The sequence below is a fragment of the Pongo pygmaeus genome, chromosome 16 (assembly GCF_028885625.2).
Source record: "Pongo pygmaeus isolate AG05252 chromosome 16, NHGRI_mPonPyg2-v2.0_pri, whole genome shotgun sequence".
Taxonomy (NCBI): Eukaryota; Metazoa; Chordata; class Mammalia; order Primates; family Hominidae; genus Pongo; species Pongo pygmaeus.
The window spans coordinates 98,294,612-98,315,990 of NC_072389.2; the positions used below are offsets into that span (position 1 = coordinate 98,294,612).

General features: G+C 48.8%; 1 protein-coding gene across 2 annotated transcripts in view; it reads right to left on the bottom strand.

Moving 5' to 3' along the window:
• Positions 1 to 9,244: 9,244 nt before the first annotated feature.
• Positions 9,245 to 21,379, bottom strand: part of FAM174B (family with sequence similarity 174 member B) — a 38,885-nt gene continuing 26,750 nt past the window's right edge. The window contains exon 3 of one of the 2 annotated variants that reach the window (XM_054451597.2): positions 9,245 to 9,586. In XM_054451597.2, coding sequence (XP_054307572.2) covers positions 9,517 to 9,586 — 70 coding nt within the window. In that variant the 3' untranslated portion in view covers positions 9,245 to 9,516. Of the gene's footprint in view, positions 9,587 to 10,609; positions 11,237 to 21,379 lie in introns of those variants that run through there. The other variant, XM_054451598.2, reaches the window with a different exon arrangement.

Sequence of the window (21,379 nt, forward strand, 5' to 3'; positions counted from 1 at the left end):
GGCAAGACTTTCTCTCTGCCAATCTGTCCTGCAAGACCAGGCAGGCCCTGCAGGATACACTCCGTCCTCCTCAACGGCTAGACCCTGTCTCTCGGAATAAAGCATTTTTTTTTCACCTGTTGGCTGCTGAGAAGGAAATGACACTCTGTAGTACTTTTTGAAGCCTCTTCCACTCATCAGAAAGACCCAGCCAAATATCTGAGTGGGCTTACGACTTACCATCCTATCAAACTAGGTGGCCCTTCCTCAGACATCAGGACCATCTTCTGGCGTCTGCCATCCTGGAAACCCTCTTCCTCTAAATAGAAATTTGCCACCCCATCCAAGTCTCCTCCAGGGTGGGTGACATCCTCACATGGGCCTTCCTGGCCTTGGGTATCTGGAATTGTCTGCAGGTTCGCATGTGTGATCCCCCAGCCAGGGCATCTGTGTCTGGTCACTGCGATTTTAATACAGGGGTTATCTGAGAGGTGCTGCAGAAGAGAGGGGGATTGGGGGACAGACAAAACGCCGAATCAAAGATGATGTGAATGACCCTGGGAGAAGAGTGGAGGGCTGGGGAACCCTGGAGAGAAGCAGCTGGGGCTGGGGCTACTCAGGGCTGTGGCCTACACCTCCAGGGCTAGAAATCAGAAGCTGGAAGCAGAGTGTAGGGAAAAAAAAAAAAAAGCAGCCTAAAAGTCTCACTCTTTAAGATGTGCTTCCTAGCCCAGCGGCACCAGCAACTCCTGGGAGCTTGCTGGAAATGCAGCGTCTCAGACAGCAGATCCACTAAATCAGAACACGGCGTGTTCCATCCAGGCTCCCGAGGTGACTTCCCAGACGTTTCCACACTACCTTAACTTAGGCTCCGCGGGCCTCCTGCAGTCGCTGCTGGGCTGGTTGGTAGCACCCCTACACCTGGCTCCTCCCACTGGCGCCACTGGTGCTGTGGCCCTGGGTCTCTGACACCCAACACCCTGTCAAAGAACCCCCAGCAAGGGAGCCTCCTCCCCGCAGCTTGGGTAGGCCCTGCTGGGGCCTCCAGACCGAGAAACACACAGCTGAACCCCCACGGCAGAGGCCACACTGGGTCTGACCATCCAGTTGGGGTCACTGCCCTACACAATGTTTCCTGGTCCCCTCAGGGTGACGTTTCATGGTTTCAGACTCTCGGGTCCCTTGCTCAGTGAGCTTACAGTGCTTCCCTTGAAAGGCACTGTGCTGTGAACCTGAGGCTTATTTACAGACGTGTCCAAATCCGTTCTCTGGTCCTGCGTGCAGTGGCCACACCCTTCATAGACTGGATATGGGTGACTGTGTATGCCTGATATGCCCCAGATATCCTCCTCTGAGATGGGCAGGGAAGCCACAAGGCATAGGTATAGAAGGGAAGAACTGCAGGGAGAGGAAGCCAGTGCCCTCCCACAGAGATTTGCTTAGGGCTCCAGGACAGATGTCCAGGCTCAGAGAGGGCGTTCCCTCCCGTGGAGAAAATGGTTGGAATTCATATGAGCTCTCCAAGCCCACGTGTCCTTGGGTATGGAACAAGGACACTGAACTCCTTGATCTCCAAGGGCCCCTCCAGGGTGAACACCCGCTCTAGAAACTTCCTCGTTGTCATTCTGCCCAACAGGGTCCTGTCCCTGGGTACAAACTTTCAGGTTGGAACTTTCCAGGCTCTAGGATCTCATCCAGAGGATGACTATTACTACCTCAGAAAAAAGATACATAAAACTCTGACAAACGATGTAGACTCAGACACAAGCGGCATCCAAAGGCAGTGGTGCTGGGCCAATTAGATAGACACCTGCGAGCAAATAAAATTGAATCCATACCCCACATGATGGCTGCTTCAGGGACAGGGTTCAGGAAGACTCACTGCACATCAGGGTCCCTGGGGGACTTGTAGCCTGCAGTGGTTGGGAGAAAGCCAGTGGGGTTTGGTAGGCTTGTCGTGGTCAAGGAACTTCAGCTCACATTGCCCACTGGGCCCTCGTTTGACAGGCTCCCCGTGGGCAGCAGCTGCCTTTTGTGGGCTCTGCTCAAACAACACAAGGACAGTCACTGAGCTTCTCTCTGCCAGGGGAGGGGAGAAAACAGGGTCAGAACTGCACATACTCTGGTCCTGATTGCTGGGCCTGGCAGGGAGCAGGTGCTCCCTGGTCGCCATGCAGAAACAATGACGGGTCACAGCAAGTGGGGCTCAGCACCTAGGCGGGCTGAATCCTTCTCTTAAGGTTCAGACTGAAAGAGTGAAAGGGGGTCCAAGGGAAGGAACAAGGGGGAGGAAAGGAGACTACCCAGAATCTGAGCTCCTGGGAGCCAGGTCAGACCCCAAGGCCTCTCCCTTTGTACTTCTCCATGAGGCCTCTCTCGTCCATAGCTTTTGCTAATACAGGTTGGAGACGGGTCGCTCAGTAGTGCAATCCCACAAAAGACAATGGGAAGGCTGTCTCTTAAAAGGCCGTTTTAAATATTAATGGTCATGGGGAAATGCTCATAAAATTAACTGAAAAATCAGGTCAGATGACCCACTTTTGTAGAGGAAACAATGGCAAGGCACACACAAGGCCAGAGGTCACTCTTTGTCCAGGTAGAGTGGGTCCCTCTCTTGTCAGGCATCGGATGCCCCATGTCCCTGTCACAGCACTTTATTCTCTGTCATCTCTGGCAGTGATGTGTCCTGGTCCTCCCCAGATTCACTTTATTGAGCCTTCCAATTAGCACAGTACCTGGCACAATAGGAGTTCAATACATGTTTGCAAATGAGTTAGTGAAGGATGGACGGATGGGTGGGAAGGAGGGAGGGAGGGAGGGAGGGAGAGAAGGGAGAGGGAGAGAGGGAGGGAGAGAAAGAGGAAGAGAGGAGAAAGAAGAAAGGAGGGAGGAGGAAGGGAGAGAGGGAGGGAGGGAGGGAAGGTGAGGAGAGGGGAGAAGGAAGGAAGGGAGGGAGGGAAGGGGGAGGCAGAGAGGGAGGGAGGGAAGGTGAGGAGAGGGGAGAAGGAAGAGAGGGAGGGAAGGGGGAGGGAGAGAGTGAGGGAGGGAAGTGGGGAAAGGGGAGAAGGAAGAAAGGAGGGAAGGGAGGAAGGCAGGGAGGGAGGGAGGGAGGGAGGAAGGGAGGGGAAAAGTTCAGAGAGAAACCTACCAAAATGCTAATCAGGATTATGATCTAGATACCTTATTTTATCTTCTTTATAATTACCTGTCTTGCAAATTTTCACCAGTTAAAAGATCACTTTTATAATAAATATACTTTTTATCAAAACTCCGCTATTTGATTTAAATCCATCTGAAATGGTTTCTCATAACTCCAAGTCCTATTTTTAACTAATGAATCTAGAAGACACTGGAATTAGTTCATGTCTGTCAGAGTGGTCAAGTCTTGAACCAACACTGGGACACATGATCTGACAGCTTCCTAAATGCTCATTAAAGAAATGGGACTATTTGGAATCAAGGTGCCCCACAAATCTAAACAAGACTCCCATATCTAAGGATGAAGGGGAGCACAGGTGCTCCCCTTAGGGAAGATGACAGCAGCACTGGGGATGTGGACAGTAACCGTTAAGATGGTGGGCCTGTGTCACCCAAAATTGCCACCTCTGAAGTGCCCATAATAAAGGTGGCAAGAGGGAGATCTCAGATATTCTACTGGTATAATATTCCATCCAGCCCGACTTTGCTTCCCTGAAGCTGAATTCATTCTGCTTTTAAGAAATGGATATTGTCACCAGCCCAGGGGCTCACACCTGTAACCCCAACACTTTGGGAAGCTGAGGCAAGAGAGAGGATCACTTGAGCCCAGGACTGTGAGGCCTGCCTGGGTAACACAGGAAGATCCTGTCTCTACAAAAAATTAAAAAGGAGCTGGGTGTAGTGACACGAGACTGTAGCCCCAGCTACTTGGGAGGCTGAGGTGGGAGGATCGCTTGAGCCCAGCAGGTTGAGGCTGCAGTGAGCCCTGATTATGCCATGGGTGACAGAGCAAGACCTTTTCTCCAAATTAAAAAAAAAGAAAAAGAAAAGAAATGGAGGGACTGGATTATGCAGGTAAACAAAAAAGCCCTTCTGCGGCCTCCTCTCCACCTTCATCCTCCTCTCCTCTAGCCAGAGATACACCCATGGGCCCCACTCCCCCAAGCACCAGTCACCACCAACTTCTTACCCCCAAGAAAGAGAACAGCCTCAAGGGACCCCCGTGCCTTAGCACTCTCTCTGGGCCTCTGCAATCTCACACAACTTTGTAGCTCTTGCAAGGCCTAGAGCCGAGGGACCTGGTTGGGATCAGTGCCCACCCTTCTGCAAGGTAGGCCCTGACCTTAGGCCACATCCCAGCACTGGGTGGCAATGTAGCACTCTAGGTAGCACCCAGGCCTCCAAGCAGCAGACAGACCACTGCTGGCAAGGGATCTGGGTGCATTTATTACCAAAGCCTTGGTTTCCTAGCTTGACAAGTAAACATCCCAACAGAGAAGCTACTTTGTAGTGTTGCTGGACACATTAATGCATTAGTGCTATGTGCCTGGTAGTGCTTTAAAGACATTAAAACATCCAATTCATAATATCCAGATGAGGTAGGTACTGCTGTTGTTTCCCTTTTACAGATAGAGAGAGGGTATCACGGAGAGGTTAACAGATGTGCCTAAGACCACACAAGTGGTAAATGTTAGAACCAGGATTCCAGCCCAGGGAGTCTGGCTCCAGAGTCCAAGCTAGTCTTACTATGCAAATGAGTGTCTTTACAATGCACGTAAAGTTCTCAACACAATGCCAGCAACACATTAAAAGCTCAATAAATAGTAGCTGATGCTCTTGGTTGCTGGGATGCCTCAGTAAAGCAGATGGCGGCCACCCTGTGCTCTGTGTACAAACCTCATCTCCCTCCTACACCAACAGCCTTATGAGTCAGGAGTGTGCCTGTCTCGTCCACCTTTGCAGTCCAGCAGGCCCCAGCATCATGCCTTGTGGCTCTCTGAAAACCTGCTGGATGTAAAATAAGATGACACCTATTTATCAAGCACCCACTGTGTGTGCCTTACCTCATTCAACCCTCCCACCGCCTCATGGGCAAGCTGGGCATTTCAGCATCTCGGCAAAGGGACACCGCCACTCCACCAATGTGAGGTGAACAGCGGATAGAAAGAGATTGATTTGTCAGGCAGTAAAGACTGCCCTGGAGTAGACTTCAAATGAAACAGAGATTATTTATTCCATGTCATTGGTTACTTTATGTGGTGCTTACACAACTCTGCTCTTCTTCACTTTCTATTCCAAAACGTCTCCAGTAATTATTTTCCATGGATGGTGATTCCAACTAAAGAAAAAAGAGAAAAGTACACTGACGTTGACCAAGACCTTAAGGGGACTAAGAGGGAAAGTGAGAGCATCACATAATGAGAGCTGACGTCAAGGCTGGCTGAATCAAGAAACGGTCTCAAAACTGTACAATGTAGGAAACAGAATCATCACAAAGAAAAACAATGTGATCTTGGAACAGTGGCGACCTCAAAGCACATGTCTACATCTTGATAAGAAAAAAGAGAAGATGTAGAAAATCCCCCAGAAACAGACTCCAGTTTGGCTTATGGTCTGTCATAACATCACAGGCACCAGGAGTGGGCTCTTTGGTGATGAGAGCAGAACTGAAAATGGAAATGGAAATCAAACACACAGCCCCAGTCAGGTCCCAGGTTAGCTGACCTGCTCCTAATGCCTGCTGGGCTCAGGCCAGGATATCGGTGGAGGCCCCTGGTCTGCGGCCCATTCCCCTTCTCTTGCCATCCCCATCTGGTCATTGTAACAAGGGGCCTCGCATTTGAGTGTGGACACCCCGGGCTGCATGTTTGAGCTCCAACCATCTCCACGTCTCAGTCACAGCTGGCCATTCTCAGCCGAGGCATGGGCACACAAGTGGCCCTAGGGAAGATGAACTCAGTGCAGGCCCTGGCAGCTAGCAAAGGAGCATTTGGGCAGAGAATTATAGAAAAGGAAGGATCTGCGGGTCCAGGGGACATGTCCCTTTGTCCTGCAGACCTCTTTCCCCATTAGGGAGCCACAGCCAGAGTGGGTGCCTCTTGGAACATAGGACCTTATCTCTTTGGCCCAGAGATGACATCTTATGCTATCCCAAGTGTGAGCTGTTTGGGTCTCAAAAGAAAAGTCCCCTCATCTTCCCTTCAGGGAAAAGTGCCGAAGAGGGCAGGAGACTGGTGGTTTGAGACCTGCCCCTTAGAAACCACGTGACCCTGTGCCATGACTGACCTTCCTAGACCCAGCCCTGTGTATACAAAATGAAGACAAACACCTACCTCACCACCTTGTTGGCAGGACTCAAAGGATGACAAAGTGCCAAGCAAATCGATGTTTTCTTATGGAGAGCCAGGGAGGTGAATATGATTCAGGGGAAACAGCCCTGGGCCTATGGAAATGATTAGTCTGTTCCAGGAATAATACCTACCTAAAAGATGCTGTTAAGGACTGAATAAGGAAGTGTGTGTGCAAAGGCACCTGGCACCCAGGAAGAACTCAAAAACTATTCATGGTGGAGGTGGTGATGCTGGTGGTGCCAGGCACCTGCAGCAGATATTTGGCTAAATCACGCAATTTAATGATCACAGTAACCAAAGAGGTGTGTTCCTATAGCGCAGATGGAAAAAGTAGGGCCAAGATCACAGGGTTCATGAGTGAGCAGTGAGGCCAGGAAACACATGCCTGACCGTCTGCATCCGATTCCTCTTCCTGCCACACTCAGCACCACCTCGCTGGTTGTCTTGCAGACTCTGGGGATAATTCATTCACAACACTCTTACCTGCTCACAGCAGGAAGCCTGTTCACAGCACCCCAGGCCAGATCAGCCATTGAGACATTTATACTAGAGACTGTGGGCCTCCTGCTATGCCAACAGACACACAAGAGCGCCTTGTGTTCCCGTCCACATCAACTCAGCTCATCAAAAAACCCATCCCAGGGAAAATGAGCTTGCTGATAAACCAACTAACTAAGCGTAACAAGAAATAACAGCAAATTTTGAGGCACTTTACAAGGAGAGTCACACCCAGGTATTTGTTGGACCCAAGAAGACTCAGGTAGCAAGGCAGGGAGTGACTCACGACAGCCACTCAGAACAGTCATGTCTATTTGGTTCTCGAAAATAATGGAAAACAAACTTGGTTTTCGCAAGTGGTATGCTGTGTACACTGAGTCCACATCAGGTGTTCTTGAATTCTCTGATAAATAAAAACCACAAGCAATGGTGGCACCACCAGGCTGGAGGGAAGCGCCGGCTCGCACCTGTCAATACAAGCAGCCTGGGGGCCTTATGGGGCAGACCCTTTTCCTGAACTAGTGGTGTTGGAATGAACACCTTCCAGGTCCCCAGGGCTCACCCCTCACCCTGAAAAGATTAAATCATTTATTTGCATAAGAAAATATCTAACCCAAATACAGCAGGCACAGGGGGGCACAGGGAGCTGTGGTTACAATGCAAGCAACATCCGGACCTGCAAACTCATGATGCTGCTAAAAGAAGCGTGTGCAAGGAAGGTGGGTGGCTGGGGAGGCAGCCCAGCATCATCCCCCAAGTCTTTACTACTGCTCTCCCCTCTGCTGAGTCACAATGCTCTTTGTTGGTGATGCTTGTAACATAACCCTCCTCTCCCCTCTTCAGAAACTGGCAACACCAAGGTGCCACTCTCTTTTTTTTTTTTTTTTTGAGACAGAATTTCACTCTTGTTGCCCAGGGTGGAGTGCAGTGGCGTGATCTCAGCTCACTGCAACCTTCGCCTCCCAGGTTCAGGTGATTCTTCTGCCTCAGTTCCCCGAGTAGCTGGGATTACAGGCACCTGCCACCACACCAGGCTAATTTTTATATTTTTAGTAGACACAGGGGTTTCACCATATTGGCCAGGCTGGTCTCGAACTCCTGACCTCAGGTGATCCACCCGCCTCCCAAAGTGCTGGATTACGGGCATGAGCTACCACGCCCAGCCGCCAATCTCTTTAAATGGCTTCAGCTGCCAAATCTCACCAGCAAGTTTGGGTCACTGATGCATCCCCTACCCCTCTTCTCCTACAGACCCTGATCTTCAGGGTAATTTCCCCTGATTCCCTTAAAATGATACCAACACCCAAGAATTTCACCAAAGCGGGCAGGCACGGGACACCAACTTATGACTGCATCAAGGGCCCTTTGAGGATAATGTGCCATGTCCGTATAAAGCATCCCCCATCCCCACAGGGTGTAAGAATAACCATGCAATTTTTTTTTATGACTGGAGATGCTTTTATGACTGGAGATGCAGGCAGCAGAGGGAGGGGCTTTGATGTTAGGATTTTAACTTACTGGCTTCCCGTGGGTGTTCCACGGCACAGCAGGGGAGACAGACTTTGTAGAAGAGGTCAAAGTGAGGATGGAGCCTCAACAGAATCTTCAAAACCAAAAGGCGAGTTGCAGTATCAGCTGACCCTCCGCCACACAGAGGCCACTGCGGACGCCAAAACACCCTCCTCCCCGTCAGGCTGCCTTGTCCCCGGGCATCTGAACAAGCCAATCTGACAGGATGGGTGCTCAGTGGAGGACATTCTCTGAGAAGCCTGAGATGATGGGGAAACCCACTCTCCAGGGCTGGCTTCCCGCGCAGCTGTTTGGAGAAAGAGCCACCCTGGAGAACCTTAGTCACTGCTACAGTTGTAGAGAAGACCCAGCACAGGAGTAGCTTCTCACAGAGGAGGGACACAGGCCACACCCCCAACCTCTTAGTGACCTCCAAGGGAACCAGCTGGAACGGCAGCAAATGGGCTTTTCCCCCGGCTTTTTCTCACCTCGCTGTGAACCCGGCCCAGATGCATCCCACGCTTACTCATAGAAAGGGTAAAGCAAGCCAGGTATGAGGCAGTTACAAGCTAGCAGTTTTTTATGTGATTGATTCTATCTTCTCTGGAGATGCCCCAAGAATCTCTGGAAACAATTAGGGCTCAGTATTTCCTAGCCACGGAGTAAGCTTCCAGGAAATGAGCGAGTGAGCTTCCAATTGTATATGTAAATGTAAATTGTGTATGTAGATGTAAAAACAGCATGCATGCCCCTCCACCCCCAAGCCTTTTTCATTTCCAAGCTTTTCTCTAATCACCAGGATCCAAACACCTCCCGCCCAGCTCCCATCCCCACCCTCCTCCTCAGCCTTGGGCCCACCCACCTCTGTCTTCACAAAAGGTGCCTTGCTGGCCGGCACCACAGAAAACATCCAAGCCCAAGGTACTCATGGTTTGTGTGTAAAGGGTTTTTATTGGAGAGCGTGTGGTGCTGAAGTGCCACCAAGGATTTGGAAGGTCACTCTCAGCAGCCGCCACTTCTGCCAGGACCAGTGGCAAGCACCTGGCAGATGGAGCCCGGGTGTTTCCGCGTAAGGCAGAGGAATCCAGCTTTTCCATAATTGAGCTGCAGTTGTCGAAAACCCCGTGTGAGCCAGCAGTTCCAGTTCAAAGGTTGAGGGGGCGAACAGCTGCGAGGTGGCCAGGCTCCCGTGAGTCACCACTCAGGCCTGAGTGCACCGTGGAGAGGAGAGATAAAGCAGCCACGGCTGTTCTGTTGCCAGTCCCACCCCTCTGGCAAACAGATGGGGGAAAACAGAGAAGGAAAGTCAACAAAGAAGGTGAAATGCAGGGAGCAGAGACTACACGCAGGCCCCCCGTGGCTGGCAATGCCATGCGTGGTGGGCCGGCTGTGCCATCCTCACCCAGGGCTTCCCACGGGCTCTGCTCTTTCCTGCAGAGGCCAGACTGCCTTCCTGGCAGGCGGAGGCTGCCGAGCTCCCATGCCCCTTCCCACATATCCCCACTCTTCTCAGAAAACTGAAGAACCTGAAGATGGAGGTGAGTCGGGAAAGGCTGGAGCAGGACAATAAACAGGCAAATACACAAACCCTGGAGCAATGCCAGGAAAAAAAGGGGGAAATAAAAAATAAAAAACACCTTTCTAGAGAGAGCAATATCCCAGGGTCCCGAAGGCACTGCTAATAGACTAATAGAAGCATCTTTGTTGCAGCCAATCACCTCTAGCCTGGGAACACCACTAGTCAGGAGGCCTCAATCAACCTGAGAAGTCAGCCCAAGGCCCTGTCTCCAGAAGCCAGCAGCAGATCTCTGGGTCATGTCACAGGCGAGTCCTCACTTCACCAGCTCAGAGGTGAGCCACTCTCACCTGAACCTCTGCCTTGCGGCAGGGACCTCCTGGGTCCTGTGGGGTCTCCTGGGTCCAGGCGGGTTTCTAGTCCAGCCCCGTCTAGACTAACTTCAAATATAGGCCCCTGACAGTGTGCTTTTTTCCAGCCAGCCAAATCACCGTTCATTTTTAAAATGGTTTTTAAAAATTACATTTCTAAGGCAAACAACATAGAACTGTGACAGAGCAGAGGAACAACAAAAAAGCACAAAGAATGTTGCTAATCACAGGCTGCCTAGCACTTTCCTTTCCCTTCAGAGAAGCAGAAGCTGTTTTATAGGTATCACACACGTGCACACGTGCACACGTGCGCACATGCACACACACACACACAGTTTTTCCCTGATACTGGAAATTCTTTGTGAACTAGCCACGCTGATTTCTGCTGAACCTTTCTTTTTTAAAAAAAAAAAAAAAAAGAAAGAAAGAAAGAAAAACAGAAAGAAAAGGAGCCACAGATGTGTCCAGGTCTGGAAGGGGCTGACCAGCTCTAAGCACATCCACCTTGAACTCTGACACAGGTAACGCCAAAATGAGGCCAGGACCTGACCAAGTCAAAAAAGCAGCAAAGGATCAGACAGGGTCCAATGTGTAGATCCAGTAGAGAAGAATGTCGGAAATTCTAAATACCAAGTTGGACACCCTTCAGGCTTGTTTTAGATTCTTGATCCTCCTGATCTCTTTTACTATTGTCAACAATTGTCTTAAAAAAACTTTTTTAAAATCAACACGTTTCTACCCTTCGCGCCTTAGCAAGGCACAAAGCCTCTTACGGGGAGAGTGGAAGTGGGGGGCACTTTAAAGGGGCACCCAAAGGGTGGCAGAAGCAACTCCATTGTGGTGACGTGGAAACGAGCTTGCCAGTGACAGTCTGAGCAGATGCCTGACACCCACGATGGAGCTGGGGTTTTATACATAACGTTCGTTTTGGTTTCAACACCTCCGACGCAAGAGGGCTTCCAGGTCCTTCACACCCCAGGTTGCAGCTGAACAACTTTCCACAGGATGCCAACAGGCTGGGAAACAGGTTTTACCTAAAAGAAAGGGAAAGACAAGAGTAAGCCCCTTCTGGCAGAGCCTCGCACCCATTCTGACCCCTCCTGAACATCTCTATCCCTCACCCTCTCAGCCATTGAAAAGACCACAGTCCCCAGCCACAGGACCTTTGAGCGTGCTGTCTGGAAGGCGCAATCCACTCTTCCAGCAAACCCCCTCCCTCCCCTCAGTTCCCAACTAAAGATCCCTCCCCCCAGCTCCCCACACAGACTCCCTAGAATACAACCTCTTTCTCCTTATATCCCTCCTTGCCAGCACTTCCCAGGGTGTTTACACTAGGGGTTGGAAAACTTCTTCTGTAACAGTCCAGAGAGGAAATATTGTAAACTCTGCAGATCCCACAATCACGGTGATAACTCCTCAACCCTGCTGTTGTGGTGGAACAGCAGCCACAGCAAGAAATGCTTGGCCATGGCTGTGTTCCAGTAAGATCTTATTTATAGACACTGAAATTTGAATTGCATATTACTTTCTCATGTCATAAAATAGTATTCTTCCTTTGGTTCTTTTTCAACAATTAAAATGTGAAAATCATTCTTGGCTCCTGAGCTGTACAAAAACAGACAGTGGGCTGGATTTGGCCCATGGGCCATAGTTTGCTGACTCCTGGTTTATGTATCTGATTAGTGTTGGTCTCTTGCTTAGACTGGGAGCTTGAGACAAAAGCCACATCTAAGCTTCCTTACCTTTAAACCCCGGGCCCCACACCACAGTGTCAGAAAACATAAGAAGTACAAGAAATAAGTTTAGGCCGGGCACAGTAATCCCAGCACTTTGGGAGGCCGAGGCGGACGGATCACAAGGTCAGGAGATTGAGACCATCCTGGCTAACATGGTGAAACCCCATCTCTACTAAAAATACAAAAAATTAGCCGGGAGTGGTGGTGGGCGCCTGTAGTCCCAGCTACTCAGGAGACTGAGGCAGGAGAATGGTGTGAACCCGGGAGGCAGAGCTCACAGTGAGCAGAGATCGCGCTACTGCACTCCAGCCTGGGCAAAAGAGCAAGACTCCGTCTCAAAAAAAAAGCATAAGTTTAAAAACTAAATCTGTGGCCAGGCTTGGTGGCTCATGCCTGTAATCCTAGCACTGTGGGAGGCCATGGCGGGTGGATCACTTGAGGTCAGGGGTTCGGGACCAGCCTGGCCAACATGGTGAAACCCTGTCTCTACTAAAAATACAAAAATTAGCCAGGTGTGGTGCTGCACGTCTATAATCCCAGCTACTTGGGAGGCTAAGGCATGAGACTCACTTGAACCTGGGAGGCAGAGGTTGCAGTGAGCTGAGATGGCGCCACTGCACTCCAGCCCAGGTGACAGAGCAAGACTGTCTCAAAAAAAAAAAAAACAATCTGCTCAAGACATCATCTAAAGGCACTTAGAAAAGGAGGGAAAATTTGACCAGTTAAAGCTGCCACCATCACCTCTTGATGTTTGATTATGGGCATTATATAATCACATGAGCAAAAATAACAAGGATTTAATAGAATTTACAAAATAATGAACTTTCTGTCATAATATTATATAATATCAAATATATTACCATATCAGGTAGCTATTTACTAGAAGATGTAAACATCCTATTTTTAGGAAATATATACTTAATCATTTGCAGGAAAGGGCCATGGTATATATAACTCACCCTCTAATGGTTTAGTAAAAACCATTTGTGTGCACACACACATACATATATACACGGATGAATCAGAAAGCAAACAGGCAAAAAATGTTAACAGGAAAATATGAGTTAAAAATATAGGGTGTTCCCTACACCATTTTTATTTTTGCATGAAGTTTAATTTTTTTTTCCAAATAAAAAGTTGTTTAGAGAGAAAACATAAGTCAGGCACAGTGGGTCGCACCTGTAATCCCAGCACTTTGGGAGGTCAAGGCAGGAGAATCGCTTGACCCCAGGAGTTAGAGACCAGCCTGGGCAACATAATGAGAGCTTGTCTCTACAAAAACTACAAAAATTAGCTGGACATGGCAGCGTGTGCCTGTAGTCCTAGCTACCCAAGAGGCTGAGTGGGATGATCACTTGAGCCCGGGAAGTTGAGGCTACATTGAGCCAATATCTTGCCACTGCACTCCAGCCTGGGTGACAGAGCAAGATCTCAAAAAAAAAAATTGAGTATCTTCATATTAGCCACTAAAGTTCCATACTCAACAGACTAGAGAAAGAGAAAAATAAATCTCCAGCAAGCCATGTCCAAGTTGTGCAGGAGGCTGGCTTTCTTACAGTGACCCTTTGGCCCCTTCTGTGGGTTGGGGAGTCCGGGGAGCTAACCTCACAAACCAACATCTCAGAGCCCAAGCACTCACACCCCCCACTGCAAAGAGGAAGGGACTAAGGACCCCCAATGTCAAGGCTCCTACCAGGTCTGACTCCACCATCAGGCCTTCCACCGCATCTTGCTGCAAGGTCAATGGCGAGGATGAGGGGTGGGGGCACAGGAACTGGGGAGGAGCAGTGAAGATTTCAAAGACCAAGAATCGGAGCTGAGGGCAGGGACCTGATCGCCATAGCTGCGCCAGAGCAGATCTGGCCACAGCAGGCCTGCGGGCTCTGGGGAAAGCAGCCGGCAGAATCAATGGAGATGCAAACTCTGTACCACTGCCATGCTGAAATTCACCGTAAGTGTCTGGGCATCCCACGGGACTGCTCTGAATCTTACGGGGATCCCCTACCAGGCCCTCTGCCCTCGCCTCACCCCCAGGTTGCTGTCTACATCCATGTGCTTAAGAAATACCCACACATACACAAGGTAGGGATCCACACTGCTCATCGCAGAATCCTTCACGCGCCTCCACGGGGAGAAGTCCACCCACACACACCAACGCCTGCCCAGGTCAGGCCTGGCCACCGGCTCTCTGGGTCTCTCCAGGAGGTGGTAGAGCCATACCCCAAGTTTCAGCCGTGTAGTTGGCTGGGCCTTCAGGCTCTCTGGGGTGACTGGGACTCAGGAACAATACTCCAGGGACAGCAGAGGGGACAGGCTGTCTCCAGAGGAGGCTGGCTGTAAAGTCCTGGCTCTCTCAATGTCATCTAGCTGTTTCCCTGTGGCCATCTATTGGCCAGAGGCTTTGGGGTTCCCCCGAGGAGGGGCTTGGGGGGCAGAGGCTCAAAGCTGCTGCTCACCGAAGATCCCTATGCTGGCTCAAACGTCCCTGTGCCTGCACCTGCTGTTACTTCTCCCTGGAATACCCTCACTGCTCCCTGCCTGTTGAGCCACCTTGGGCTCACTTCCTGGTACTCTTGAACTTGTAGGTTTCACCTCCTCTGGGAAGAACTTACTGCCCCTTCCTGGCTAGCCACAGCATCCTGTTCCTTCCTCCGTGAGAGGGCTTGCCAGGTGGTCTTAGAAGTGGCCATGCTCGGCCAGGTGTGGTGGCTCACACCTGCCCAGCATTTCAGGAGGCCAAGACGGGCAGAACACTTGAGGTCAGGAGTTCGAGACCAGCCTGGCCAATATGGGGAAACCTCATCTTTATTAAAAATACAAAAATTAGCTGGGCGTGGTGGCAGGCGCCTGTAATCTCAGCTACTCAGGAGGCTGAGGCAGGAGAATCGCTTGAGCCCGGGAAGCAGAGGTTGCAATGAGCCAAGATCGTGCCACTGCATTCCAGCCTGGGCAACAAGAGCGAGACTCTGTCTCCAAAAAAAAGAAAAAAGTGGCCATGTTCCTGCTGTCTCCCACTATCAACACAGGCCCCTCGAGGGCAGGGCCAGGCTTACCCAGCCTGTACTTATGGTGAAGGGAATTATCAGGCTCACCAACTAGACATGCGCTAGGTGACAAGCAGAGATTCCAAGAGGCCTCTCTCGGCCCCCTTCTCATCCCCCAGAACCGCCAAACTGCTAGTGACATTCCTGCTTCATCATTAAGTCAGAAAGAGTCAATGCTGACCACTACCCCCACCAAAATCTCTATAGGAAGTGAAGGCATATTTAGCTGCCACAGCCCAGGCTTGTTCAGATTTCCCACCGTGCTGTAGGATGACACTGGGTTACAACCATCCCACACAAGGAGAGTGACATGTCCCAACTTGCGTCTGGCCCATGTTTTACAAGAAGCTTGTCCGGCAAGCAAATTAGCCCTCAACACAGGAGCACCTGTTGCAGCACCTGTCAGTGGGGTCCGGCACCCTGGCAGCTGACCTCTCAGTGCAGCCGGCAAGGACACCCTGGGAAGAGGACGCAGCGGCCCTACGAGTGAACGACGGAGAAGCCGGAGGGAGGAGGCCCGGCCTGTCTGTATGTCTCAGACAGAGAAACGTGGGGACACCACCACCATGTGTCAGGGAAGCCCCTGGCAGTTCTACTGCTTCCATCCAGGGACACACAAGAAAAGAATATCTGAAAAACATGGCTTGCTTTTGCAAAAGCATTGATACTCAGGATGATTTGTGTTGTTCGTCTTTCCTTCCTTCCTTCCTTCCCTCCTTTCTTTTTCTTTCTCTTTCCTTTTTGTTTGTTTGATCAGATTCCTGTTCACGTAGGCTCCATCCTCATAGACATAAGACACAAGAATTTTTAAGGTGCCCTGGCTTTGAGCGAGACACCTTAAATGAAAATTGCCCGCAGGCTGCCAATATTGCTTTCCAAAGAAACAAAAATTCTCCATGAGATGCCCATTTTTAACACACATGCTCTGCATTCTGCAAGGAAGAGGACTGGCAGAGGTTTATTCATACTGGTCTGGGGATGGCTTCCGATGCTGTTTCAGATACAGTTACCCTGCAGGTCACCGGCTCCTCTCTGGTTCCTTCCAGGCCTTGGAAGCTCATGATGCCCATTGTTTCTATACCCACCGCCCAGGCAGCTGTCCATCTGCCGATGCTCCTAACAGTTCCTCAGAAGACCACGAGGAAGCGTGGGGTGCCCGGCCATTCAGAGGTCCTCGGTAAGTAGAAGCAGCTGCAAGAAGTCACTGCCTTGAGTGTGCTTAGCAACTGCCATGAGGGCATCCATGGGGACTCAGAGCTCCCGGGTAGCAAGCCAGGTCTGTTTTCCCACACTCCCTGCCTACCATGCAGAGGCCTCATGCTGCAAACTGCACAAAAATGCCCTTTGTTTCCAAGACAAGACACCAGCCAAAGCCCGCAGCATTACAGTGGAAATCTCGTGGGTTTCTAATTATACTCCCAAAGGAAGCCCTACCCACAAGAGGGTGGGAAGCAGAGATTTCTAGAATGCACGTCCACACCCCCACAGGGCCACATCTTTTCCACACATAAGAAGCGGGGACAGGGACCTCCCTCTTGGCAGGGAGGCAGGGCTGGCAGGAGCAGTGCGCTCTCCCAGCAGCATGCCTTTGGGCTGCGCCTGTCACAGCTGCCGGGCCGCCTGCCACACACACGGGAGGAAGAGCCCACATCTGTCTCTTCCTGGAGGACGCCTAGAGGGTGTAACAAAGTCTTCTGTAATAAACCGGGAATGCAAAGAGGCCCAGAGCATCCACACAACTGCACACTAGGTAACAAAGCTCAAAACACATGCATCCGAAACCCAAACGCCTCTTGAAAGAACCATTTCAAAACCCCAGGGCACTCTTGCACTCCGGTTAGCTATCATTTCTCCTTTCTAATTAGCCTTTTTAAGTACAGAGTTAGAGATTCATTTCTATAGAACTCCCTCCCTCCCCCCTCAAACTCTGGCCGTACGCACTCGAGGTCTTATCTCCTACCCTGCCTGTATTCTTCCTCCTTCATTTCCTACCTGGCTGAAAACTTCGAGAAAAAAAAGCCTGGCTGATAGGCACAGGCTCTAAGTCACAAGATGTTATCAGAGTTACCTGGGAAATAAAAAGGAGGTTCCTCTGCCTTACTGCCCTGGTGCCAAAAACATGATTTTCCTCTTTCCATTCAATCATAAAATAACCCAAAGCCATGACTCATCTGATTTAAACGTAGTCTGTTTCCTAGAAAGAACTGAAACATTTGGTTGAGTTATGTCTAAATGGGAAAAACAAGTACCTGTGAACAGATTAGCAATGTGCAGACAAAGAAGTTCACAAAAACACTAAACCAAACACGCAACGTCTGAAACTCTTTGTTCTTTCACACCTATTGACCTGAAAAGTTGCTCATGATTCATTGTTTGGGTAGAAAAACGTGCCAAAACAGCATGTATAATACAGTCTTATTTCTATAAAAAAGAAAGTTCCACATCTATGTACTCACACACACTCTAGTGGTTACTGTTAAGTAGTGAGATGATAGGTAATTGTATCTTTCCTGTTTATTATCTGTATTTTCTACAGCTTAACATTACCTCTGTAATAAGAAAAGCCAGCACTACTTAGTCTTTCCAAACAGTCAGTCATCTTTAGGCCTGAGGACTGCAGTGGGCTTGTGTCTAGTGACTCACCTCCAAGTTCACTCACATTCTGATTTTATTTCAACCACAAACAGCACAAACTTCTCAAGGAAGGGAAGCAGAAAAGGCAAAAGAAAAACAAAAGAAGAGATAAAATGTTTAAGGACTTGGGAGCAGGGACAGGGACGCTTCTTAGTCCCAGATGACATATCTACACAGAAAACCCAAAGATTCCACATTTATCCTCCAAGAATTAATAAAAGTTTAGCAAGGTTGCTGGATTTAAAAAAAAAAATCAGTATCTTTTAAAAATAACTGCAATAAACAAAAAGTTTAAAAATAATATTTTTAAGAGATGTCAGAGACAAAGTCATGAATCATGAGATAGCGGCTTGCAGAGAAATCTGTTTTTGACACTGTCCCCAAAATGACAGCAGAGAGAAGCTGGCAGCCCCAGAAGCAGAAACCCAGGCATGGAGACTGGTCGTTGGGACAAAGGGGTTCTTTACGGCTGATGGTCCGGCGCAGGAAACTAATACAGAGGGATTTGCAGGGTCCTGAGTTTCTGCCTAGAAGAGGGGCAGAGGAGACACTACTAAGGTGCTTCAGGGAGCTAACACTATTCCTGTATTAAAAACCACCAAGTGTTGGCCGGGCGCCATGGCTCACACCTGTAATCCCAGCACTTTGGGAGGCCGAGGCAGGTGGATCACGAGGTCAAGAGATCAAGACAATCCTGGCCAACATGGTGAAACCTCGTCACCACTAAAAATACAAAAAATTAGCTGGGGATGGTGGCACATGCCTGTAGTCCCAGCTACTCAGGAGGCTGAGGCAGGAGAATCACCTGAACCCGAGAGGCGGAGATTGCGGTGAGCCAAGATAGTGCCACTGCACTCTGGCCTGGGCGACAGAGCGAGACTCCATCTCGGAAAAAAAAAAAAAAAAAAAAACCACCAAGTGCTGAAGGGCCCCGCACTACTGCTGTGTCAGATAGAGATGGAACGCACATCATTAAAGTGGCCAACGAGAATGACCCAGAGCATGCCTGGAGACCAGGTGTCTCACTTACTTTTGCCCTTGCAACACGCCAGCCAGCAAGCCAACCTGGACTTTCAAAACACAAGCTTGGACTTATCTGTTAACTTTAACACCTACCAGGTGGTTTACCTTTAGTAGTTTACCTTTAGTAGTTTGTTTGTTTCACAGCCAGCAGCAATGCCAATATGGCAGTCATTGTCAGCCTAGAAAAGGAACTCGTTCCAATGTTTGAAGAACTCAGACAAGCTGTGGAAGTGGGTTTCAATGTGTGCCTTATCTTCATCATACCAGACACAATGTCTATCCAGCAACCAGGCCACAATAATACGGACGTCTATGCCCTCAGGGAAAGGCCCCTTTTCCCACCTTCTAGGAAACAGTCTATAAAGAGAATTTCTGAGCAGATTGATTGCCATATTTCCTTGTTTAGGGTCTTCTCTTATTTAGTGGGATGTGGAGATACCACAAAAATGGTTCTGTCTATCATGGTTCCCATGGAGTTAGTTCAGTCACCAAAGATTGATGAGACGCTGTTCACTGGCTCAGAATCAAAACAGTACATTGATCCACTCGAACCATTAAACGCTCCCTATTGTACAATATTCCCAGCCCTGCAGGAGGAAGCGGACTCTTTTGACTGTGAATAGTAATGAGGACATGGTTTTCTTCACATTATATTTTACTTCTTTGTATTGAATGTGAGACAGATAAAATGGCTTAGCGATAAAATCAATACAATCACTAACTTTCCTACGTACACAGTCATCCCTTGGTATGCTCAGAGAATTGGTTCCAAGACCTCCCACAAAGACCAAAATCCACAGATGCTCAAGTCTTTTATATAAAACGGTGTAGTATTTGCATGTATCCTATGCACATTCTCTAGTATACTTTAAATCATCCCGAAATTATTCCTAATACCTAATACAATGTAAACACGATGTAAATAGTTGTTATACTGTATTGTTTTTTGGATTTGTATTATTTTCATTGTTGTATTGTTTTTTTCCCGAGATTTTCTTTTTTTTTTTTTTTTTTTTTTGAGATGGGGTCTTGCTCTGTTGCCCAGGCTGGAGTGCAGTGGCATGTTCACGGCTTACTGCAGCCTTGACCTCCCAGGCTCCAGTGATCCTCCCACCTCAGCCTCCCAAGTAGCTGGGACTACAGGCATGCACCACCATGCCTAGCTAATTTTTGCATTTTTTTTTTTTTTTTTTTGTAGAGGTGGGGTTTCACCATGTGGTCCAGGCTGGTCTCAAACGCCGGAGCTCAAGAGATCTGCACTCCTCGGCCTCTCAAAGTGCTGAGACTACAAGCATGAGCCACCATGCCCGAGCCCAAACATTTTCAATTTGTGGTTGCTTGAGCCTGCAGATGTGGAACCCTCAGGTACAGAGGGCTAACTGTGCATTATTTTGTGGTATAAATAAATATTACTAATTGATGTGATTCTTTTCAAAGGGTGCTGCCCTTTACCTAAAATGCAAATTACAGCTAATGGGATTTTTCTCCCATTCTGTTATCCATAACCAATCCGTTTTAATGCTTTCAGTTTCTTTACAAGATTTAGGTGTGATTCACTAACAAACTGAGCTTCCAAAACCAATATGTATGTAAACATGATAATACAGTCATTTTCTCCAGACATGAGTATAAATAAAATAGTACTTTAAAGTAAAAAAAATATACATATCAAAATGTAAAACACCTATGAGAATATATCTAACAAAAATGTATAAAACATTTATACATAAATTTTTTAAAGTACTGAAAAACATTTTTTTAAATACCTAATAAATGGAAAACCATTCCACATTCATGGATTGGAAAAGTCAATGTAAAAGTGCTGATTCTCCCTAAACTGATCTCAGGCAATGCAGTTCCAATCAAAATCCCAAACATTGTCTTGTTGATTCTGACAACTGATTTATGCAGAAGGGCCAAGGACCGCCAAGGCTGTGCTGAGGAACACAGGTGTGGAAGGCTTGCCTTCCCAGACATGCAGAAGCCATGGAATCCGGGGAGCCCAGATAGGGACCAGCCTGCATTTCTGTTCCACTTTTACAACTAATTGGGACTTTGGCCAAGCAATGCCCCTTCTCTGGGTCTTCGAGCCCTCATCTCAAAACTACGCTCATCCTCAGCTCTTCCATTAAGAAGCTCACATATTCAAAGTACACCTCAAAATGATCTGAAAACCCACACTACAATCCTAAAGTCACAAAGTTATTCTGCCTTTCCTAGAGAAAGCCTTTAAGAAACATACCTGCCTTTGGAGCTCATCAGTAAACTCCATCCATGCAGGAACGCCACCCACCCAGCCACCCACGTCCTCAGCTATTGACATAAGTGAGGCTGAAAGAGAAGTTTCTGTTTGGGTGCCTGGTGTGTGGCACACATGGCTGCTTGGGCTGGACCCCCCACAACCAGTGGACAACTAGCTCGTTGTCTGAAGCACAATCCTCCTTTTCCTTCCATAAAGGTGACTTTGTGTTCTCATTTGGGAAAAGTAATAAATAAGCAATTCTCTGCTGGGTTTCTGGGTGCAGTGTGTTCTAGGAAGGGATCTGATATGGTTTGGCTGTGTCTCCACCCAAATCTCATCTTGAACTCCCACGTGTTGTGGGAGGGACCCGGTAGGTAACTGAATCATGGGGGTGGGTCTTCCCGTGCTGCTCTCATCGTGACAGTGAATAAGTCTCACAAGATCTGATGGTTTTATAAGGGGGAGTTCTCCTTCATAAGCTCTCTTGCCTGCCGTCAT